This window comes from Lepidochelys kempii, chromosome 7 (genome assembly GCF_965140265.1).
Source record: "Lepidochelys kempii isolate rLepKem1 chromosome 7, rLepKem1.hap2, whole genome shotgun sequence".
NCBI classification, from domain to species: domain Eukaryota; kingdom Metazoa; phylum Chordata; order Testudines; family Cheloniidae; genus Lepidochelys; species Lepidochelys kempii.
In genome coordinates this window covers 21,171,836-21,197,348 of record NC_133262.1, presented here as the reverse complement: position 1 = coordinate 21,197,348, position 25,513 = coordinate 21,171,836, and the positions used below count along the sequence as shown (strand labels likewise).

General features: G+C 44.1%; 1 protein-coding gene across 3 annotated transcripts; it reads right to left on the bottom strand.

The window, feature by feature from the left end:
• Positions 1-1,204: 1,204 nt before the first annotated feature.
• On the bottom strand, positions 1,205-17,055 carry KLF15 (KLF transcription factor 15). 3 transcript variants are annotated; one of them, XM_073351335.1, is made up of 3 exons: positions 16,732-17,055; positions 10,734-11,841; positions 1,205-3,139 (listed from the first exon to the last, which is right to left on the bottom strand). In XM_073351335.1, the coding sequence occupies exons 2-3, from the start codon at positions 11,774-11,776 to the stop codon at positions 2,971-2,973; spliced, it is 1,212 nt and encodes a 403-aa protein (XP_073207436.1). In that variant the 5' UTR covers positions 11,777-11,841; positions 16,732-17,055; the 3' UTR covers positions 1,205-2,970. The 3 variants fall into 3 exon arrangements, with proteins under 3 accessions (XP_073207436.1, XP_073207435.1, XP_073207437.1); XM_073351334.1 differs by lacking the exon at positions 16,732-17,055 and adding an exon at positions 15,129-15,807; XM_073351336.1 differs by lacking the exon at positions 16,732-17,055 and adding an exon at positions 12,755-14,267.
• Positions 17,056-25,513: the final 8,458 nt, after the last annotated feature.

Here is a 25,513-nt window from a genome sequence, read left to right as displayed (position 1 = left end):
TAACCTGTGAGTCAGGAAAATAACATACACTGTCCCTAAGTGCTAGTTAGTCTGGTATTGGACATTACTAGGGATATGTTTCTGGACTATGTGGACCACTGGTCTGACCCAGTATAGCAGTTCCTGCATAGATGCAGACACAATGCTGACAGGAAATACATCATTGAGTTCCTCCTCAAATGGTGAAAAGACAGACAGGCTCCAGGCAGTACAGGTGTCCTCTGTGCAGAGCGTGAGAGGAGCATATTTTATGCCCCAATTCTGTGAAAGAGGAGTAGAAAGCAGGACAGAATTTGTCCTCCTCCCCAGACGCACGGAGGGCTTTCAGATCTCATGTACCATTCTGTTGAATATAAGGCTTTCACAAGAAAATCAAACCAAAGTGAATTAGCAATTAAATCTGTGTTATGTCATACAGGATCTTCCTACTGGCTGCTTAATTTCACAATCTAGCCCTATGACTATTATTACTAATAATAATCCCTTCTCTTCTTTAGCACCTTTCATCTTAGCATCTTATAAACATAATTAAACCCCTACAATATTTCTGTGGTGTATCATTATGCCCATTTTATAGATGAGGAAACTGAGGCATAGAGTGGTTCAGTACTTTGCCCTGGGTCACGCAGCGAGCTATTGACAGAGCCATGGCTAGAACCCTGCAGCCCTGAGTCCTCATTCTACACACTAACCACTAGACCCCCACTGCCTTCAGCCCTGTTAGCTTTTCATTTGTTAACCACATTTGCACTGCAAATATGTTCCATGGCAGTCAGATACCAAAGAGGGCACCACAGTGACTGACAGGCATGGCATGAAAACTTAAATAGAATAGAAGGGGGAACAGAAATGTCTCAGGACCCCCAATAATTTCTGAGCTCTGGTCCCTGCTGAATATTGGTCCTATGCCTGTCACATGAAGCAGAGCAAACATCACTACAGTTAACTTTGGGCCTATCAGGATCACAAAAGCTTCTGAAGTTCACTGTGGACCAACTCCAGCCTCACCCTTTCACCCCATACCTAAGAAGTTATGTCCAGGTGAAACAAAACTCAAGATCTAATTTCTTCTCTCAAACATGATTGGGGGAAAAAAATCATTTCAAAAGGGATTTAAAATTTCCATTTTCATTTTATTGTCAAAGTAAATATATTTTATGAAGAACAAAAGAAAATATACAGAATTGTAACTTATGTACACTGGCATTATAGATATTTTTGTTTCCAATTTACACAAATTTTGATATGTTATTAAAAGATATTTTATATAGATATGCATCTATGTACAGTTTTATTTACATACATTCATAGGATGTGAGATAAACCAGTCAACAAAAGATAGTTCATTTATATTAATTTCTAGAGGACAAAAGGAATGCATTCCTAAAATAAGGTAGTTTTAGCTCTACTGTTCTTACATACAGTATGTTCTCCACTTCTACCTACTAATGTGAGAATTGCAGTGTTTTATTTCCCATTTGGCTGACAAGAAGACAGACAGATGCCATCTGTGAGTGGAAAGGAAATGCAATATCCTTTATATAATCATCTCTGATTTTTGAATTCTACTGTATTCTAAAGAGTCCTACAATTGGCAGAGTTAAAAAATAAAAACAAAAAAAGAAACACAAACATAATATTGTTATGATAACATCTGATTATTGTTTAAAATTCCCTTCTTAGCCACTTAGGTAGCTACCGTATGTATTTGTTTCTACTGTTCCCACCCATTCACTCACCCCAGCTGTGTGACACTCTGACATGGCTGTTAATAATAAAATAATGCTTTGCACTTAAAGATCCCTGTCAGCTAAGGCTCTCAAAGTGCTTTTACAAACATTAATTACGCCTCACAATCTCTCCTGGGTGGGATATAAGTATTATTATCCTGATTGTACAGATGGGGGAACCAAGCTATGAAGAGATTCAGGGCCCAAGCCTGCAGGCATCTGCTGAAGTCAGGGGGAGTTAAAGATGCCCACCCAGCACCTTTCAGGATTGGTGCTTGCCCAGTGTCACACCGTGAGACAACAGCAGAGCCAGGGATAGAAACTAGGAGTCCTGACATCCAGGCTCCCCTGCTCTAACCACTAGACAACACTCCTGATAATGAAGAGGACAGTTTCAGCCAGAGCCAAGGTGTAATCACTGGTTCCTTAAATATGTGGGCATCTCCCCCACGCTCAACACATTGACCACGTAAGATGGAAGGCATGCAGGCAGTTTACACGGATCCATAATGAAAGGCCTTCATTCCAGCCCATTGAATCTGGGCCGAGCGTTTGGGTTTTTTGTTTTAAGGACATTGTCAGATCCAGTTTCCAGGTGCACGAGATTTGCTGACCAAGTTATGAACGGCAAGGACCACTGAAGGATGGTGTGTTGGAGAAATCAGAGGCCCAAATTCCAATCCCACTACTCCCCATCTCCCAACTGTTCCTCCTCCTCCTCCTTTTGCCTGCCCCCCCAAATCCTTGGCTCAGGCGACTCAAAAACAAAGGAGCTGTTTTCATTTCAAAAGGAATTTACTGTTTCCAAACTGGACAAATAGACCAGCTTAATAAAAACTCACAATGAATGGCTCTGTACATGAGCAAAGCCCTCAGGAATGCCAGGACTATAATTAACTAGCAGCAAGTAGCCCATAAATTTGCCTTGTGCAGCAGAAAACAGCTAAAAATAAAACACTGTAATTTCCAAAAAGAAGCAGCAGCAAAGGGAAAGATAGAAGGAAAGGAAAATAAAATAAAATAATAATAATATTAATAAAAAACCCACCCCACCCTCCCCCAAAAGAACTTCGTTCTCAAATCATGTTGGCAGGACACAAAACATTCAGAGGTGGTAGTGTGAAGTAACAGCGCTGACCGTTCTATGGAGACAAATAAATTATCACAAGAAATATAGTGAGCAAAGTGCTGTTGTCGGCTGTTCCGGGACGGACAGGTGGCAAGGGGTAGGTGGGACCAATCAGTTCACGGAGCGCACAGAGCGGTTGCTTCTAGGGAACCGGTGCACCTTCACGTGTTTGGATAAGTGGTCACTTCGAGCAAATTTCTTCTCGCAGACAGGACACTGGTAAGGTTTCACTCCAGAGTGGGAGCGTCTGTGCCGGGAGAGCTCATCTGATCTGGAGAACCTGCAAGCAGAGGTTTAGAAAAGAAAACCCTCTTCAGATTTTTGCTGCTAATTCTTTTATGCCATTGCTACTTTTCCATGGCCCATGCTGCATGCATGGAACTTCATGGCATCATCAGGGATAGAACTCAAGTCCTCCTGCTGCAGAAGCCCAAACACTTAAGCTAAAAGAGAATATGTCAGCAGTATAAGGCCCATGACATACAGTCGAGCAGTTCTCATTCTATCCAGCAGAGGACAGCAGTAACACACTACACTTCATTGCATCATTCTTTGGGGCTCATGCAAATTAGAACTGATAGCAATGACAGGAGACAGGCCCTAAAGGGGTTACCGGTGTATAAGCTTTACCCTAACCCCTGACTACACATACACACAACCCGGCTAATGCATCATCACTCCTGACCTGCAGCAAGCACCCCGTGCTATTCCAATCCCAAACCCCACAAAGCTCTGCCAATGCACATCAATTCTAACCCACAGCATCTTCCTTAAACTCCAGTTCTGGGCCTCTCCTGTGCAGAGACCACCACCGATGCTCCAAAGCTAAGGCTTCTGCCAGTCTCACCTTGGCATGCTCAGAATGATGGAGGAATGGCAATATCCTCAATCACAACGAGATTGTGAGACCGTGGCCAGATACTATGTGAGGGACTACCCAGGCAGAGTCAGCCATGCTTACTCTGAAGCCACTTGGCTTATTGAATTGACCTAAGAAAAGAAGAAACTTTTCTCCCAAAGGATTAAATAAAGGGCTATTAATGTCAATTCCGGCTCACGGTTATACTGGAGTAAATCCCAGGATGACTCTATTGACTACATTGCAGCTACTCTGGATCTGCACTGGTACAAATGGAGATAAGGATTTGGCCCTCAGTTACCAAAATTAGATTCCCCAATATCGTTTTATTTTTAGACACCTCCCACCCACAACAGCCAAGGAATAGTCGCCAAATAGCCATCGTGAATCTCGGAGGCCCATTTTAAACTCAGATAAACCAGCTAAACCTTGGGACCGAGCGGCTGGGTTGGTGCTATTTCTAGCCTAGACCAGTGCTGGGAGCCCAAGTGTTAACAATGTCATGCTAAGACAGTTCCCTCTGGATGCACGCAGAGCTGCTGTCCAACAAAGGGTGATGAATGTGAGTTGCCAGAACACTAACAGAGAGTGGCATAGAAAAAGAACTCTCAAGAAACCATACCAGCTGTTTATTTACAATAAATACATGAAGTCATGAGTGTTTGCTGAATAAATAGGGGAAAGGACATGTGGGAAAATGTGCATTTGTGGAACAAAACCAACACAATACCACTTGTGTAAATATACTATTTTTCTGGAGGGGAAATAAAGAGCACCATTTCAGGTGGAAAGAGACTTTACAGCTCACACTCTAAATTCTTCATGTAAGAAAATACATACTAATTGCAGCTAGAGATGATCCCATGCTACCAGTTGATAGTCAGGATCCAAACTTTGCTAAAGTTTGGTGTGTTTGGATTTAGGATTTTTTTTTTATTCTAAGCTTTTATTTCACTGTCCACTACAGAGAGAGTGGATAGTTAAGATTTTGATACAGCTCCAAACTTTCCCAAAATTCTTGAGTGTCGTGATTCAGGGCTGAATTTGGGCCCATCTGCACCTGTGAACACTTCTCTCTCTAACACTGCTAGCCCTTTCCAGCAGTGGGTACCCAGCCATGACCAGAGTCTGGAACACTGACATGACCAAGAACTGTTTGTGAAACTCCTCCATTGGGCTGGCCCTGATGCAGTGTCCTTAAAGGAATTATCTTTAAGAACCATGAGATCATAGGACTCTGAGAAACTTTTCAGAGCAACTCAACAGGAGAGAAAGGGAAGGGCAGCATACACTATACAGAACTTTGCAGACTGAGAGCTGCTAGGACCTCACCAACATATCATAGTGGCAAGTTGACAGACATGGGATCAGACATGTTGGACAAGGAACTGATTTGTTTGCCAGGAAAGGTAGTCACTTTCTCAGGTGGAAGAGAAATCTACCTCAGGAGAGAGGTCCTTGAGAGACAAACACAGAGCAATCCTCATGGCAGAGGCAGGAGCCGGAAGATGCAGGGCTGCCTCATCCAGGTCTCTGTGTTGTCAGTATCATTATAAAACACAAGGAAAAGTGGGATGGAAGGACCTGAAACAAGCTCAGAGCAAGACAACTGCAATGGGTCCCTGGCAATTGCACCAAGGGAGAGGGGAGGGAGTCATATGTCAGAGATGTGTGTGTTATGTGAGCCATGGACGCTACTGTGAGTTAATATGATAAAAATACACTTAACCTCATAACGACGCCCTTAGCTGAAGAAGTAAGAATGTTGCAATGCTGTTACCCAGCATTCGTGGAAAGATCACCTTACCGGGCCCCACAGAAATAAACCCCCCTCTCTCTCCCTGTGTTTACAAAAAAAAACAACCCAAAAGTTAGAACAGGAAAGCTGCTAGAATTCTATTGCCTGCGATATTCAGAGATCAGGCTAAATGACGATAAAGGTCCCGTCTCGCCTTACAGTCTAAAAAAATTGATGGAATTCCAAATTCAAACAAGTAGCAAATGAAAAAGAGGCCCCACTTACAAATAAGCAGCCCAAATTTTATAATCCCAGCACCTACGAAATGACAGCTCCTCCGAAATAAAGACAGACTGTTTGGAAATCTCACACAAACAGAAGGAGCCAAATTCACCCCTCTTGTAATTCCACTGCAATTGATGGAGATGGGCCAAGGATGAATGTAGCCCTGTAAGTGCAGAATGACACTGAGTTTGTTGCCTTCCTTCCACTATACCTGCTGGCTTCAGTCAGGAAACTGAATCACGCTATTTAGACAGACTATCAGCTTCTGCTCAAGGGAGACCTATCTTGTAAGGGAGTGATTGCATCTTGTTAGAATTCTCACTTCGGGAACAGGTGAAAGTATTTTCCACCTGAGGGATTTATTTCAAAGGCAAGGCTGCCAGGGACTTGGGAGGGTGCCTGTCGGCCCTTCACAGTTTCCCTCTAAATTCAGAAATAAAGTAGCCTCCCAAAGAGAAAGGAGATTCAGAGAGCACAATTATTTCAGCTCCTGAGAGCTGAAGTGCACTTTCTGGGCATTGGAGCAGGAGTGGTGGGGGGTGCAAGAATGTAAATAACAAAGGAGGGTACAAAGCAGAATATTGCTCCAACAAATAACAATCATACGAGGACTAAAAATATCCAGTCGCGCTGAGTTATAGACTCATAGACTTTAAGGTCAGAAGGGACCATCGTGATCATTTAGTCTGACCTCTTGCACATTCCAGTTCCATCAGTTAACTAGAAGTTTCATAATAAAGTAGCTCCTTTCTGTTGCCTTTTAAATGTCACTGTGTGCCCTCGCTCTTCTTCGTCTTGTATTGTAGGAAAGGGAGCATCCAACTAGCCCTTTCTGTACCACTCCTATGACACAGGGAGGGGCAGTGCCCACAATGTGGCCACAATCCCGAGAGCTACAATAAAGAACAATAATGGCACCATATAGTGACCCCAAGATCCAAACACAGGGGCTCCTCAGGCACATCTCCCCCTTCCCATGCAGAAGAAAGGCTCAACCATTTCCACAGCACCTTTCCCCATCCTCAAGACCCTGCAGAAGCCTCTATGCCATTCTGGAGATGCCAGCTAGGGCAGACGGTAGAGATTGGGCAAGTTTGAGGGAGGAGGGGCTGGAATATGGTAGAGGGATGGGGAAACAACACATTGTATGAGGGCCAGAGCAGAAGCACAGGGTCTCTGTGTGGATGCCCCAGGCCTCGCAGGTGTCCCTGGGGATCCAAGAAGCTTGGGCTCGAGCCTTGTGGCCTTTTAAGTTAGAAGGAAAAGCCTCCTACCTAACAGGACGTTGTGAGGGATCTATCTCGGCGAGGGAATCCCCACAGGGATCTCTCCCCCTCCCCCCGACACCTCCTGCTTGAGTTACGGCATCTGGACTTTCCTTATGTCCTGTAACGCACTGTGTGCTCAGGAAATACACAGCCTCACACAGTAAGCTTCCTTTAACACAGCCACATCTTTATGCAGTGTAGAGGGGTCTCAGTGTAAATGAGAATCAGCCCCAAGAATCTTATTCACATTTTTGGGCCATTGTGGTGCCCTGAGCAGGCAACTCCAGCAACTTGCCTATACTCTATCATTGCCAAGATCATCATCTTGAGAAGTTACAACTAACTCAGATTCATCAGCATGGTTTACCAGCCATTTAAACTGTTCCTTCGAAAGTGCAGTAGCTTGCATCTGTCTTCACCAAATTTCCTACATAAGATACTGAAGTTCAGGTGTGAGTTTCATGGTTTTGCCCTTCTCAGAAGTGGCAGGCATTAGCCACTGACCTAGATGAACGTAATGTGTAGCCTGGTCTGACACGGATCAATGCTCTGACTGGTACAACAGGATACTGGACTAAATGGGTCACTGGCAGTTTCTGTACTCTGCTGTTTGCATATTGCTTAAGACTGAAAAGAGCAGCTCTCGCGTTCTGTGATGGAGGGGCAAAAGTTGGTAGTGGTCAGCATTCAGAAAGGAACTTGGGAATCCCATGCTGTATGAGGCTTGCAAAAGTTTAACCTTTCCCATCACTTTGCTTTGCTACACTTAAAGATGACATACGGTTGGTTGGGAGTTTGTTTTAGTTTAGCTGTTCTGTCCATACAGGAAGAAGGAAAAGCTTTTACACAGACACCCCCCTTGTAGCTAAACACTATGACTCAAATGATACCAAGCAGCATTTTTCTAAATTACTATTTTCCATGAACTCAGATTTTAAGTTCATTTTGCTGAAAAAGAAATACACCATACACACGCAGAGAAGAAAGGAAAAGAACGTGGAAGAAACCAGCAGCAGAATTTCAGTGCATAAATTCATTTGGGATGATATAAAACTGAGAACAGACTCCAGATGTACTTGACTTAGTCATGTGAGCTCACAGCTCTCCCTGAACTTCTGGAAAAGGTAAACATGCTTTACTGATGAAAGGAGACTGTGTAATTCTGTGCTCACTGCTCTAGCTATGGTATGTCACTGCAGATCTGACTTTGATGTCTGAGAAGAACACATGGGAGTGCTGGAATCTCAAGCTTGTTCTAAGAGATTTGTGATAGAGGGAAACAGCCCCTTTGAAAGTCTGCCCCCTCCTTGGTCTATGTTAGTGATGGGCCCCAGCTGAAAAATTTCAAACTGGGATCAGAACTCATCCAAAGTTATGGGGCATTTGAATCCGGGGTTCTGGCTTATGCTCTCAGTTATCCTAAGTGCAAAGATGCAACCACAATGAGGGGTTTGGAAAAACATCCAACAGCCAGAAACAAGCCTTTTTTGTATGGAAGTTATTTAATCCCTAGGCTCTACTGGATTTCTGCCCATAAAGAACTATGGCTGTCCAAGCATTTGGCTCTTTAAATTACAGGTTCTAGATGTACTCACCATCTGGATCGGTACTTCTCTTTACATGCCTCTTGGCATTTTTGCTACGCACCGTTCACACTAGACTTCAACCCTTGTGAGGTTGTGGACATACAGAGGCTACACTCATCCTTGGTGTCACTTCATGGGAGGCACCCCAGGGAATATTGGTCTATATTGCTGCTTATGCATTCCTAATCATTCACCTTTGACTGACATTCTGGACAATACCAGTGTTCTCATAAGATACATCCACAGAAGATCATCCACAAAAGAACAATTCACAGACTCCTGAGGTCTGATCTTGCACTGCTGAAATCAATGCGGAATCAGATAGAGACACAATCAGAGCCCCGGCAAGTCATCTTCTGACCTCAAATATGCCTGGGTCAGGACCATTGTCACTAGTGGTTAGCTGAATATTGCAAATCAATTTCCCACAAACATTCATTCAGCTTTTTAAAGGAATTAAACTTTGGCCAAATTTCAACCCTTTGTTTTGTTCCCCTTCCACAAAAATTTGGACAATCAAGTTTCACCAGCATCATGGCTCATGGAAAGCAAGCGTTACGTTTGCACAGATACTAGCAGAAAAAAAATCTTAAATATGCTCCTTGCAAGCATTGACTCTGAAAGTCAAATAGAAAGGATGATGCTATGCCAATGAGGGCATGGGAAAATGCCATGTGATTTATGTGACCAATCACAACTGAGAGACACAGTCGAATTTCAGTTCATTTGAATCACAAGGCTGGAAGTAAACAAAGCTTGTGAAAAATTTCATTGGTAGCAAATCAATGAAGGAAAATTGCAATCTGCTCATGGAGCCTCCATGAATGAGAAAAGGGAGGAAACTGATCACAGGAAGTATTAGCTATAGATGATCCACTCGGCCCTAGTGGCAATGGGGAAAGCTCAGTGTATCAGTTAGAGGAAAGGGACAAGATTCAGACTAGTTCCGACTTTTTCCTTTCAAACAAATTCATCCATCCCTAGTGGTCCTATATCTCACACACCTGCAATTTTACTCATGTCTCTCCTCTTATCTCTTCAGTTCACAATGAGTGTGACCCATTTCCTAACCACACATTGCTCACCAAAGCACTACAGGATGTTTTTCCTTTTGCCAAGTCTTTCGAATCATTTTGGTATAATTTAACAGGTGGTATTTGAGATGATGTTTGGTTTTCATCAAAGTGTATGAAGTTTCATTGCTCGGTTAAGAAACTGGCTGGGTTCCAGAGCAGACTGAAAAATGGAGGAGAAGGGGTTTCCATGGGAAATTTCAACTTTTTAATCACAAAAGAAATATTTGTCAGTTTCCAGTTTTCCAACAAATAATCAAAAATTTTGAGGAAAGCTAAAGCTAAAGTAAATTTTTACTTATTCAAAAACTCAATTTTCCATTGAAGAAAAGTTTTGACAGAAAATTTTTAACCACCCCTTCTGATTGTTTTCACTGATTACTTTTGAAATGTACAACACTCAGGGGCACATCTGGATGAGCACTAATATACATTTCTAAACCAGAACATAAAATAAACACAGATTAAATTGGAGTAGCATACCCTATGATGAGACAGCATTCCCAAGCTAGTATTTTATTCTGGAAATTACAAAATTGCTTATAATGTTTTAAAATTTTATTAGGGTTTTATTAAGCATATATGTCATTCATAGCCCTTCACTGATTGTATTTGACCTCCACGTAGTTGAATCTCCAAATACATATAATCATGTAGTACTAGTAATGAAGTGACTGTGCTCCAATGACCCAATTTGCTTTGTGTGTCCTAGTTTGCATCAATGGTACATTGGAGATAGTATGCTGCAATGGGACCAATGAATATACAAAGCAATATCTGCAGGAGCAAGTCTAATCTGGCCATTATGAAATGAAATACCAGTCACTGGGGTATTTTTTTAGACTTTCGTACAGTGAATGTCAACAGTAATGTTCTGCTATTCAACACACCAAAGTCCCTAACATTAAGAAAAGTGGTTTTAATTTTAAAACCAACCAAACAGGTTTCAAAGAACAGCAAAATTGTTTATAAATGAACTTGGTTCAAACCTGTTTGGCTGGCATATTATGTCAAGTGAATGATATGTTTATTGGATACGGAGTACTACTGCATCACAGTACTGACCTCCATCCACAACCGGGCCACGTGCATGCAAAAGGTTTTTCTCCTGTGTGTCTCCTCAGGTGCGCTTTCAAATGGCTGCTTTTAGTGTACATCTTGGTACAGCCAGGGAAAGAACATTTGTGCATTTTAATGAGTTCTGCCGCAGGGTTCTTTTGAAATTTCTGGCCCACGATGATCCCCGTTTGACCCTGGATCATGCCTCCTGGCCCAATAGGCTTTGCAGCAATAGGGACTGGAGCTATGCGGACAAATTTAGAAGACAAGTTCAAATTGGATGACTGAACAATCTGCGGCACAAGTGCAAATGTCTGTCCTTGAATGTTGACTAGGAGCTGTGCAATTTTAATATTCTCTTGTGCTGGTCCTTGTGAACTAGGGCTTGTATTTGACTCTTGTTTGATCTGTACAGGCTGAATTTGGAGCATGACAGGTATCCCTCCCTCCAGGGATAGTGCTCCATTTGAAACATCGCTACCTTCTGTTGAGCTACTTGATTGTTCGCTTTTACTTTCTTTTAAATTAACGCTAGGTGCCAGATGGTCTTTTTGCTGGACTGAAGCAACAGAAACTTGGCTGCAAGCTCTCAAGTCCTTGGTCTCACTTTTAGGCCCTTCCTTGAGATCCAACTCCATGTTTTCTTCCAGAAACTCCTCAATCTCCTCAAGTGTGGGCTGAAATGGTCCAGAATCTTCCATATCCACTGTGAACTCAGGCAATCTGAAATACTCCTCTTTCACTACTGGTTGAAGTCTCCTTTTGTCCCACCAAGAGGCAGGGGTGTTCCCCAAGGAAGCCTGGGACAGTAAATAGTCTAAAATGCTATCTTGACTTTCAGCGCTAGATGTGCTTCCATAGCTAGAGCTGAGAACCTGGGAATCGGGGCTGGAACAAGAGCAAAAGCTTGAAGAATCGCTGTCATCTTCTGACACCGGTGAGGGCAGCATCTGGTATGACCTCCCACCGGCCATCATGTCCCCAAAGTATCCAACAGGGGACCTTGTGGATGAAAAATATTCATCAGCCGGAAGCAAGTGATCCACCATTCCTGGATAATCTGTTACGGATATCCCACCAGCATATACCACACAGTGAAAGCTCAAGCGAAAGCCTGAATATAGGGAACAAAAATATTGACAGTCAGAAGTCAGGTTTAATCATTCATCTCCATGCACTAGACCTACAAATCTCTCCAGCTTAAATGAGAGTCAACTGCATGCAGTTTCACTGGGAACACATGTTGCTACATGCTTTCACATTGCTGTATCACCCCCAAAGGATTCTGAGTGCCTAGGCATTTTCCAAGATTGCACCACATGTTTGCAAAAGAATTCTTTCAGAAATCATTTCACAACTAAGTGTTCTGTAGATTTACAGTGCCTTCTCAGACTATTACTGGCAAGAGGAAATACATTTATAATCTTTTGTCTGACAAGGAAACAGAGAGCCAAAGAAGGGAATGGGGTTGGGGGGAAGTGTTGAAATTTTTACCACCCAAAAAGCAAATAAAAATAAAGTTTATAACTTGTGTCCATGAAAGAATACTATCCTTTCCTTATCTTATAGCTTTCCATTGACTTTATTTTTCACTGTCTCAGTTATTCAAATATAGGCTAATCTGCATAATACAAGGACCAATCTGCTAGGAGCCAAAAATATTTATTGTGCTTCAGCATTTACTAGTAAGATTTTCCTTTCCAGATGTAATGAATCAGTTTACTAACGTCATCATCACCTGCATCACCCTTAATAGGACTGGCACCATGCTGGGCTAATTACCATGTGCTGGCAGGCCAGCTGATTGTGCGAGTGTCACCTCATTATTCCACGCTGCCTGTCACTTGAATACACAGCCTTGAGATGATCTAAACATGGTGCCAACTTCTAAACTGGGAACTTGGAACAAAGCTCTTGCGTAGGATTTCAACTCATTGTGACTACAGCAAGTGACTGCATTTTGTTATATTCTGAACACACGCAATTTAGTAGGGCCAATGGGCCTGATCCTTCAACCTCTTACTCACTTGAGTGTTCTGGTTGAAGTCAGTGGGACTACTCCCTTGAATAAAGAACGACAGGCTCCGACGCTTATTTTGCAACCCTCAGGCAAAACTCCCTCTGAAGCCAATGCAATTCCTGCAGCCCTCAATTCAGGCACAGCAGTCTTACTGGGAGTTTTGTCTGAGAAAACACTGCTTGACGGCTGCACGATATAACTCTTAGGGAGCTAAAATGCAGATGTGCAGACTTTGCTGAACACTGGCCGTGGGCCCTCCCCTCTGCTCAAGGTGACTGACTGAAAACTGAGCTGCCTATGTACATAATAAAACACGCCTCCCTGTGGAAGGTATGTGGATTGCAGCGATAGATATAATTTGATCGGTCAATAAGGGTGTGTTTGAGAGAGAGGGACAGGCAATCAGAAGGCATGTGACCGAGCATGAAGGAAATGCCAGTCAAGCTTGTTGCACACTGTCATTTTCCACAGGCTCTGCTGCTGTGCTGTGGACACTTTGCCATGAATAGTCAATAGTGTCCGGTTTTGGGAAGGGTGGGAACTGTTTATTATTACTCCAGGGCACCTATGCTGCCTGATCTGCAATTTGCCTCTGTCTCTGTCTTCTAGGAGGAAATAAAAATAAATCTGTGCACTCAATCTATAGCTGATGCACTGCACAGCAACCTTCACATGCTCCATCAGCATCAGTCTATTAATGTTCCACAGGAAGTAAAAGTAAAAACACACTTCTTAAAGCTACAGCTTCCTTATTTATGTTTATGTGTGGAGGAGGGTTGTGGTGGTTCCAAAGAAAAGGGAATTAAAAGCCAAATTGTACATTTTCCTGGTTTGCATCCACTGTCAGTCATCTATTCTTGCAAACTGATAATGAAATACTCACCTGTGCTCAAAGTGAGGAAGTTCAAACAAAGGTTAGTGTCCATGTTCTGTGACCTTAGCATATAATCATTTCTAATAGTAAAAGTGATTGCCAGCATACCTGAAATATGCCTAGGGGACTACAAGTCAGATTTTGATCTCAGTGCAAATTCAATTACTCCAACAGAAGTCAGTGGAGCTGAGTTACTCCAGATGTAGACCAGTGAACAGAGATCAGAATCTGGCTCTGTGAATCTTTTATTGCTTCTAAAAAGGGTTCGCTGATTAATATCTTGCTTGCCTCAAAAGCAGAGATAACCACAGTTTAATGTGGGGCAGAGGGGAGGGCACATTCCCATATGGCAGATGGCTTCAAATCCTGCCTATTCCCATTTTGCTCCAGCTCTAACCTCTCACTGCTATTGCTGTGACCACAAAGATTTTGCACACAAGACATTTTTGCTGAAGAGAGATTGGTGTGTGTGTGTGTGTGAGAGAGAGAGAGAGAGAGAGAGAAAGTATCTGAGTGGCAGCAAACAGCATAGAAAAACATTTTTTTTGTAAAGATTTCTTAAATGTCCATTTCAATCTGGAAGCCATTCTTGCTCCCACTGAAATAAATGACAAAATGGCCACACTACTGGCCAATCTAAAGAGCAAAAGACCCTCAGTACTGCGGCTAAAAATATGGCCCAAACCAGACATTTGCAAAGAAACAAGAACCAGTTAGGTTAATACAAAATAATGATTATATCATATATCTAACATTTATACACAGCATTTGCATCCATAAGCATTCCAAAATGATTTATAAAAGAGGCTTCACTTCTTATGCCACTGAAATGCAGCCACCTCTGGGGTGAAATGTAGCAGCTGATTAACAGTGGACAGCAGCACTATGGTCTCCAAGTTGCAAAAGAGTTCTCAGCTTTGTTTTCTTGCATGTTATGCCAGAGTCACATTGTTCTGTTTAACAGTTGTCTGTTTAGTGACTGACTAACAAAAGGATAGAACACATATGCCCCTGTACAGCAATGTTTCAGATTAAAAATTACAAAAGTCAAGGCCTCAGCGGCTTGCTGAAAGATAGGCAGAAATTTAGCAGCCTGTTATTCCTGGTGATGTTTACAACATCGTAGGAAATACCATATCACACAACTGATAACACCAATAGCATATTTTGGCAATTGGTGCTTGCTCAGCAGCTGTGGATATGCTGACAACCATTTTCCAGGAAAATCGGTTTTCTCTGAGGATTAAAAATGCATGGAAGGGCCTGATCCTGCTCCAGCTGGTCCATAAAGCTGACTATAAAGTGACTTTGAAACACTGTGGGCCTTGAATTTCAAAGAAATCAGGAGCCAGTTAACATATAAAGGCATTTTCAAAATAGAAAAATCCATTTTCTATTAGCAGCCTGGGAGCCGCATTACTGAAATTAGTTCTCCAAAGTAATTTTCCTGATAAGGAGCCTCATTACAGTACATTTTACAATACAAAGTAGTCATGCCAACAATTACCTTTGCAAGGTGCATTAAAGAGAGGACGCATTTGATACAGCATGATCTGGTGAGAGCTACTTTTAAAGGGGTGGTATTAGGGGACAGCCTGAGCATTATTAGAAAGTTCAGAAAAATGCTTTCCAGCTCATCTGGTTTCCTCATTCCACAGCTTGCAAACGCCCCAGAACACTTTTAGAGAAAGCAGGCTTTTGAAAAGCTCTTCCACTTTCCCCTGCCCTCTTACAGAGGGAACACTTTAATCTACAGCAACCCTGGCAGCAGCGATGGTGAAACAATAATCCGCTGCCTCGGTCGCAAGCACATGCTGATCACACATTCGTTCCAGGCATTTCTATGCTAATTTCTCATTAGTGAATGGAGCCCCGGCAACTGATGCGCTGCACAGGGCAGAAAGACGGGACAGGGGATGCTGCATTTCAGAGCCCCTCGGGCCTTGCCAGGCTGTGAGTCAGCCCAGGAGTTGGGGTTTCCTCTGCACTCATGGCTGAAGAGCCCGGCTGTGTTTAGCCCACCTGGCGGGGCTGGACATGGAGAGAAGGAACCCAGTGCACTGATGCTGCTCCCCCCCCCCCGCCTCAGAGCTCAGCTTGACCGAGAGTAACCCTGCCTCGCCGCTTCGCCTGTCAACACTGCCATAACAGCCTGCAAGCAGAGCACACACAGCCTCCCCCTGCTCCGGCTCCCCACCAGCGCCTTCCCGAGCAGCCCCGGCCGGCCTGCACGCAGAGGGGCACGCGTCTCCCGGCGCGCCCGGGGGAGATGGGCTTGAGCTTTGCAGCCCGATGCTCTCCTGCGGGGCGGTGGGGGGGGGGGGGAGGATGTCTCCCTTTTGCTCCTGTCCGGAGCCACAAAACAACCGACCTCTGCAATCCACATCCATGCATCGCAACGCCGGGTGCGGCCACCCCCGTGCAAAGAAAAGAGAGTGTGTGTGTGTGTGTGGGGGGGGGGGGGGTTAACCATCTACTCGTTATCCTTCTGCAAAGAGCTAATCCTCCCCCGCGTCCGGGGGGAGGGGTACTGGGGGGGGGGGTAAAGTGTCTAATCCCGGGGCGCATTGCATCGGCAGAGAGCGGGCAGGCTCCTGGCTTGGAGAGCGGGGTGATTCCTGGCCCCGTCTTGCAAATGAAGCGGGTCTCAGCGCTGGGCAGAGGAAACTGTCCCTTCGCTGCCAGTCCGGCCAACATATGGTTATAAACATCGCCCCGGCTCCTGCCCGACCAGCTCCCCCGCCCCCTGCAGAAAGAGGAGCCCCTGTAAATACAGCCAGCTTGTGGGGTCTTATCTTCCAGAGTCCATTGGGACTGGATGGCACGAAGGACCCCCCCACACACACACACACATACCCCCCTTTGCACGGCACTTCAACAAATCCGGATCTCCTCCTTCCCCCTCCCCAACGCTGATCCCAGAGCTTCTCTCCAGCATGTTCCCATCCCCCCTCCCGGGGATCCCCCCCCCCAGCAATCCCGGAGATTTCCTTCCCTTGGCCCCAGCGGGCAGCGCTAACCCAGCCAGCCCCCTGCAGGCAGGGTGCTCTACGCTACGGGACACAGAGCCCCCCCGCCCTGCGGGTGAGAAACGTGCCTTTACTCCTTACCTGAACTTTTCTGGACAGACACACACACCAAAAAAAAAAAAAAACACCCCAAAAAAACAACAACACCCCAAATCAAAGACAAGCAAGATCCCAGCGGGCAGCCGCTCCTCGTGGCATTCAGAACCAGCGCGACACCCCCAGCAAGCGCCAAACCCCACAGCGCTCCTAGGGAGGGGGCTTGTTAAATGTTGTCCCTGAAAACTGCCTAGAGGCAGGGTCCCGATTCGCAACGGCGCTGGCCGGGCCGCTGATGTGTCCTTTAGCTCCGCTAGCGTAGTACTATATCCCCGTCACATGACTGCCAGGGAGGTTATCACAGTGAAGGCAGAGGAAGGCTTGAAAGAGGCTCGACCAAAGCCGCTCACGTCATTGGCCAAAGCAGAAGCAAAGGGGCTGGCCGGAGGGTTTTGTCGTCAATGGAAGCATCTGGCACCCTATCCTCCCTCTGCCTCTGCCTTCCCCTCCGCCTCCTCTCCCTCTGCTGCCTGCCCCCTCCTGGTCTGTATCACAGCCAACCGAGCGCAGGCAGGAATGTTTGGCTGCTTCCCTGCTTACTCGATCTCTGAGCCATGACAGTGAAGATCATGTGAATGAGAGGTAGAAATACCTTGGGGATATTTTGAGGACTGCAAAACCTGGAAGAAACCACACGGAGAATTTTTCTCTAACAGGGCCCGGTGTGGGTTGGTGGGGGCGGGTAGGAGGCTGGTTTGAGTGCAGATTGTAGTCTGCAAAGCTGGAAATGTTCAAGACGCATGCCAGTCTTATGAATGGATCTGAATCCATTTCCCTTTCTTTAAGTCTTGCCTTGTCTGTCCTTGGCTTCTGACCGGCCCTGGGATACTGCTGTTCGGAAAGGATGCAGGACAAACGTACTGAACTGGGGCGGGGGGGGGGGTCGGGGAGGGGACCTGGATTTGTGCTGGAAATGGCCCAACTTGATTATCATACACATTGTAAGGAGAAAGAAAAGGACAGGTTTCAGAGTAGCAGCCGTGTTAGTCTGTATTCGCAAAAAGAAAAGGAGGACTTGTGGCACCTTAGAGACTAACCAATTTATTAGAGCATAAGCTTTCGTGAGCTACAGCTCACTTCCTCAGATGCATATCGTGGAAACTGCAGCAGGCTTTATATATACACAGAGAATATGAAACAATACCTATTCCCACCCCACTGTCCTGCTGGTAATAGCTTATCTAAAGTGATTTCCAGCACAAATCCAGGTTTTCTCACCCTCCACCCCCCCACACAAATTCACTCTCCTGCTGGTGATAGCCCATCCAAAGTGACAACTCTTTACACAATGTGCATGACAATCAAGCTGGGCTATTTCCTGCATAAATCCAGGTTCTCACATCCCCCCACCCCCATACACACAGAAACTCACTCTCCTGCTGGTAATAGCTCATCCAAACTGACCACTCTTCAAGTTAAAATCCAAGTTAAACCAGAACATCTGGGGGGGGGGGGGTAGGAAAAAACAAGAGGAAACAGGCTACCTTGCATAATGACTTAGCCACTCCAAGTCTCTATTTAAGCCTAAATTAATAGTATCCAATTTGCAAATGAATTCCAATTCAGCAGTTTCTCGCTGGAGTCTGGATTTGAAGTTTTTTTGTTTTAAGATAGCGACCTTCATGTCTGTGATCGCGTGACCAGAGAGATTGAAGTGTTCTCCGACTGGTTTATGAATGTTACAATTCTTGACATCTGATTTGTGTCCATTTATTCTTTTACGTAGAGACTGTCCAGTTTGACCAATGTACATGGCAGAGGGGCATTGCTGGCACATGATGGCATATATCACATTGGTGGATGTGCAGGTGAACGAGCCTCTGATAGTGTGGCTGATGTTATTAGGCCCTGTGATGGTGTCCCCTGAATAGATATGTGGGCACAGTTGGCAACGGGCTTTGTTGCAAGGATAAGTTCCTGGGTTAGTGGTTCTGTTGTGTGGTATGTGGTTGTTGGTGAGTATTTGCTTCAGGTTGCGGGGCTGTCTGTAGGCAAGGACTGGCCTGTCTCCCAAGATTTGTGAGAGTGTTGGGTCATCCTTTAGGATAGGTTGTAGATCCTTAATAATGCGTTGGAGGGGTTTTAGTTGGGGGCTGAAGGTGACGGCTAGTGGCGTTCTGTTATTTTCTTTGTTAGGCCTGTCCTGTAGTAGGTAACTTCTGGGAACTCTTCTGGCTCTATCAATCTGTTTCTTTACTTCTGCAGGTGGGTATTGTAGTTGTAAGAAAGCTTGACAGAGATCTTGTAGGTGTTTGTCTCTGTCTGAGGGGTTGGAGCAAATGCGGTTGTATCGCAGAGCTTGGCTGTAGACGATGGATCGTGTGGTGTGGTCAGGGTGAAAGCTGGAGGCATGCAGGTAGGAATAGCGGTCAGTAGGTTTCCGGTATAGGGTGGTGTTTATGTGACCATTGTTTATTAGCACTGTAGTGTCCAGGAAGTGGATCTCTTGTGTGGACTGGACCAGGCTGAGGTTGGTGGTGGGATGGAAATTGTTGAAATCATGGTGGAATTCCTCAAGGGCTTCTTTTCCATGGGTCCAGATGATGAAGATGTCATCAATATAGCGCAAGTAGAGTAGGGGCTTTAGGGGACGAGAGCTGAGGAAGCGTTGTTCTAAATCAGCCATAAAAATGTTGGCATACTGTGGGGCCATGCGGGTACCCATAGCAGTGCCGCTGATCTGAAGGTATACATTGTCCCCAAATGTGAAGTAGTTATGGGTAAGGACAAAGTCACAAAGTTCAGCCACCAGGTTAGCCGTGACATTATCGGGGATAGTGTTCTTGACGGCTTGTAGTCCATCTTTGTGTGGAATGTTGGTGTAGAGGGCTTCTACATCCATAGTGGCCAGGATGGTGTTATCAGGAAGATCACCGATGGATTGTAGTTTCCTCAGGAAGTCAGTGGTGTCTCGAAGGTAGCTGGGAGTGCTGGTAGCGTAGGGCCTGAGGAGGGAGTCTACATAGCCAGACAATCCTGCTGTCAGGGTGCCAATGCCTGAGATGATGGGGCGCCCAGGATTTCCAGGTTTATGGATCTTGGGTAGTAGATAGAATATCCCAGGTCGGGGTTCCAGGGGTGTGTCTGTGCGGATTTGATCTTGTGCTTTTTCAGGAAGTTTCTTGAGCAAATGCTGTAGTTGCTTTTGGTAACTCTCAGTGGGATCAGAGGGTAATGGCTTGTAGAAACTCGTGTTGGAGAGCTGCCGAGCAGCCTCTTGTTCATATTCCGACCTATTCATGACGACAACAGCACCTCCTTTGTCAGCCTTTTTGATTATGATGTCAGAGTTGTTTCTGAGGCTGTGGATGGCATTGCGTTCCGCATGGCTGAGGTTATGGGGCAAGTGATGCTGCTTTTCCACAATTTCAGCCCGTGCACGTCGGCGGAAGCACTCTATGTAGAAGTCCAGTCTGCTGTTTCGACCTTCAGGAGGAGTCCACCTAGAATCCCTCTTTCTGTAGTGTTGGTAGGGAGACCTCTGTGGATTAGTATGCTGTTCAGAGGTATTTTGGAAATATTCCTTGAGTCGGAGACGTCGAAAATAGGATTCTAGGTCACCACAGAACTGTATCATGTTCGTGGGGGTGGAGGGGCAGAAGGAGAGGCCCCGAGATAGAACAGCTGCTTCTGCTGGGCTGAGAGTATAGTTGGATAGGTTAACAATATTGCTAGGTGGGTTGAGGGGAGAGTGATCACTTTAGATAAGCTATTACCAGCAGGAGAGTGGGGTGGAGGGAGGTATTTTTTCCTGCTTTGTGTGTATTAAAAGATCTTCTACACTTTCCACAGTATGCATCTGATGAAGTGAGCTGTAGCTCGCGAAAGCTTATGCTCAAATAAATTGGTTAGTCTCTAAGGTGCCACAAGTACTCCTTTTCTTTTTGTGACTACAGACTAACGCGGCTGTTACTCTGAAATCTTCTTTTAAACAAAAGGTTGATCCATTTTTAGCAGAGCTGTTTGAACACCAGGAAAAGGACCATGTCAAAATTTAAAGTGATTAAAATGATTAAAGTGATCACAGCAACAAATACTCTCAATGATTTGCATTAAATATCACCAACATCAAAGCCCATCTGTGTTGTTCTGTACCGAGGGACAGTCACTGCCCCCAATGAGCTTATCTCCTAAATAGACAAGGCAGGAAAAAGGATCTGAGAAAGGAAGCTTGATTATCCCCATTTGACAGATGGGGAAACCAAGGCACAGAGAGATTAAGCCACTTGCTCAAGGTGGAACAGAAAGTCTGTGGCAGAAGTAGGATTTAAAGCCAGATCTCCTGAGTCCCATCCTTAACTACTAGACCATCCTTCCACTCAATTGGTTTTAAGTGCCTGCCAACAATCTGCTCAGCCTTGTGTCAGGCACACAATACAGACAGTCCCTACTTTGAAGAGGTTATAGCTTAAATAAGACAACACAGAACAGAGAGAACACAGTGGGAAATTGCTCTTGCTGACTCATTTCTTGGGAGCATCTCAGAAGGAGCTTTTAGGTAGAATATGAATGGACAGAGGATAAATGCAGTGATTCTCAAACTTTTATACTGGTGACCCCTTTCACATAGCAAACCTCTGAGTGCGACCCCCTTTATACATTTAAAACACTTTTTAATATATTTAACACCATGATAAATGATGGAGGCAAAGCGGGGTTTGGGGTGGAGGCTGACAGCTCGTGACTCCCCATGTAATAACCTCATGACCCCCCTGAGGGGTCCCAACCCCCCATTTGAGAACCCCTGAGATAATGGCTTGGTGCACTATAGCTGGGAGGGGTGGGGTAAAAGAAGACATGGAGCCAGCTGTATGTAAGTGTGGGTGGATGGATAGTGCACAGAGGCTGGCATCATTAGGGGTAAGGTGACAAGATGTCCTGATTTTATAGGGACAGTTCCAATTTTTGGGTCTTTTTCTTATATAGGCTCCTATTACCCCCCACCCCCATCCTGATTTTTCAAACTATCTGTCTGGTCACTCTAATTAGGGGAGAGGAGAGGGCAAGGTATGATGTGATAAAAAATCAGGTCAGAGAGGAGTGGAGCTATGCAGAACCTAGAAGCCGAAGATGAAGACAAGATGATTAAACTTGTAGCGAAAACAGGTGGGGAGGGGAGCTAGAAGTATTCAAAGGAAGGGTTTTAAAGAATACTTATTTTTTGTTACTAATACTATTATAATACATTATTAAAAGTGAAAAAAAACCATTTTTACATCATTTATGGTCAGTTTTCCTTTTGGTAGGTTTGGTTTGGTTTAGTTTTTTTTTGCATGTCACCAGTTTACCCAGTGAAACTAGACTGAACCCTCATTTTTCAGCTGTTCTGCACACATATGCCTGTGTTTCAGTTTCCAACACTGAAGGGGATGGTTTAAATTCAAAAAAGAAAAGTATTTTCATTAAAAAAAAGAATACACACACTTACATTTACATATTTCAATGAATACTATATACACACACACACACACACTTGATATATGTTAGATATATCAAGGGCTAAATGCAATGGAGTTACACCAGCCAAGAATTTGGCCTCAAATATTTTTATCCACATTAGACTTTGCAAATTCCCTGCTTTATTGTTTACTTTAAATTCAAGTGCTCTATTGCTTGAGAATGTGTGAAATACACCACCATGTAAAGGGACCAGGAACAATGCTTATGCACCTAAGTTCCAAGACCTCAAAATAGGATCTAAATGGGACTTAAATAGGACTCCTAATGTGGCCCCCATTGCACAAATGTGAAATTCACACACACTGTAATTAATATCTTAGGAACAACCAAAATCAAGCATTTTTTATCAGAGCCTTAATTTTAGCAACATTATGACTGAAATATAAGGATGGGGACGCATTAGAGGACTCTCAACACTGTCCTCCACATGCTAAAGATGATTCCTTTATATTTTATTTTATTTTAATTTATTAACAGATCCATTCTTTTATAACAGCAATCTTATAAACCTTATTCTACAACATTAATAGAAATACACTTTCTATATACCCACAAACACAATTATAAATTGGCCTATGGAAGTACCTAAAGTTGTATTGACGAGACCTGCTACCAGTCGCTTTCTTCAACTTAGTGCTACTGAGGTTGATGTTTTTCTACTCTTTGTCTTCCTTTTCTGTCTTGTCAGTTGGTAGTGTTAGTTAAAGTCTTTCATTATCTCATGTTTAGGTCCAAACTTTTCTTTTTCTTATATTTAAATACACAATCTGTTACTTAGTTGTCCTATCAAACCTCTTTTCTCCTATCTATTTTCCTTACTTTAAGATATTGATTTTGAATTTAATTTTGACTATTGTTGAAGGGGTTTCTTGCTTCCTTAGGACTAAGAAAAAGTTCTCAAGCTATCAGGTTTGATGGCGGGCGATGACCCTCTTCCAGCAAATTTCAGAAAGTTCCACCAGCCTTCTCAGTAGTTATATTTTTTGCTTGTCTCCAGTAGATCTCTGACTCGATAAGTTAGTTTTTCTAGTTCCAGAATTTCCCACACTTTTTGATGCCAGTTAAAAGTTTTAGGTGAGTTACTCCTCTTCCACCACCTTGCTCAAATAAATTAGTTAGTCTCTAAGGTGCCACAAGTACTCCTTCACCTTGCTACAGTAATTCTAGCAGCAGCTAGGAGATGAGTGATCAGTTCTTTATGACTTTTTTTTAAAAAGGGAAGAAGGAGGATCCTGGGAACTACAGGCCAGTCAGCCTCACCTCAGTCTCTGGAAAAATCATGGAGCAGGTCCTCAAGGAATCAATTCTGAAGCACTTAGAGGAGAGGAAAGTGATCAGGAACAGTCAGCATGGATTCACCAAGGGCAAGTCATGCCTGACTAATCTAATTGCCTTCTATGATGAGATAACTGGCTCTGTGGATGAAGGGAAAGCAGTGGACGTGTTGTTCCTTGACTTTAGCAAAGCTTTTGACATGGTCTCCCACAGTATTCTTGCCAGCAAGTTAAAGAAGTATGGGCTGGATGAATGGACTACAAGGTGGATAGAAAGCTGGCTAGATTGTCGGGCTCAACAGGTAGTGATCAATGGCTCCATGTCTAGTCGGCAGCTGGTATGAAGTGGAGTGCCCCAGGGGTCGGTCCTGGGGCCGGTTTTGTTCAATATCTTCATAAATGATCTGGAGGATGGTGTGGATTGCACCCTCAGCAAGTTTGCAGATGACACTAAATTGGGAGGAGTGGTAGATACGCTGGAGGGTAGGGATAGGATACAGAGGGACCTAGACAAATTGGAGGATTGGGCCAAAAGAAATCTGATGAGGTTCAACGAGGACAAGTGCAGAGTCCTGCACTTAGGATGGAAGAATCCAATGCACCGCTACAGACTAGGGACTGAATGGCTAGGCAGCAGTTCTGCAGAAAAGGACCTAGGGGTTACAGTGGACGAGAAGCTGGATATGAGTCAACAGTGTGCCCTTGTTGCCAAGAAGGCCAATGGCATTTTGGGATGTATAAGTAGCATTGCCAGCAGATGGAGGGACGTGATCGTTCCCCTCTATTCGACATTGGTGAGGCCTCATCTGGAGTACTGTGTCCAGTTTTGGGCCCCACACTACAAGAAGGATGTGGAAAAATTGGAAAGAGTCCAGCAGAGGGCAACAAAAATGATTAGGGGACTGGAACACATGAGTTATAAGGAGAGGCTGAGGGAACTGGGGATGTTTAGTCTACGGAAGAGAAGAATGAGGGGGGATTTGATAGCTGCTTTCAGCTACCTGAAAGGGGGTTCCAAAGAGGATGGCTCTAGACTGTTCTCAGTGGTAGCAGATGACAGAACAAGGAGTAATGGTCTCAAGTTGCAGTGGGGGAGATTTAGGTTGGATATTAGGAAAAACTTTTTCACTAGGAGGGTGGTGAAACACTGGAATGCGTTACCTAGGGAGGTGGTGGAATCTCCTTCCCTAGAAGTTTTTAAGGTCAGGCTTGACAAAGCCCTGGCTGGCATGATTTAGTCGGGGATCGGACCTGCTTTGAGTAGGGGGTTGGACTAGATGACCTCCTGAGGTCCCTTCCAACCCTGATATTCTATGAATCTATGATTCTATGATTCTGTGACGTTTATAAGATGCAGGGTTTTCAGGACAATTTAATAAAAATACTAAGGGGTTTTCTGACAGCTAACACCCTGTTCTCTTTTACGGCTTTCCAAAATGTCTTAATTTGTTGGCCCCTCTAACATACATGGAGAAATCCCCCCATTTCATTACATGCTCTCCAGAATTTGCCTGTCCCTGTACTATAAATTCATTTAATTTTATGGGGAGTTAAGTACCACTCATAAAAAAATTTAATGGTAATTTTTGATTAATGTGTTTGTTGAGGTGTAGGGACTATAGCTCCATTTGTTCTCCCATTCCTCAGTTTTGGTGTCTATGTTACATCAACCTTCCAACTTTTCATGAATGTAGTTATTTCCTCTAAGTAACAGCTAGAGATTACTTTGTATAGAACAGAAAGCAAGCCCATATGCAGAATCGATAGAGTGAGTGATTTTTCAAATTCCATCAATTTTCTACTTTGGTTTGCATTGGTGCAGGGAGGTTGAAAAGTGTCTGTTGCAGGCATCGATATAGTGGAATTTTGGTGTCTTTTGCAAGTTGTATTTCATCAGGTAATCTAAATGTTTTGTCTCTAAACAGTTGGCTGAATTTTGATATACCTATAAGTTCTCAAATGTCAAAATTTCCCAGGCTTTTAGTGGGGTTACATTTTATATTATCTACTGTGGGTATTAGAGATGATGGGTA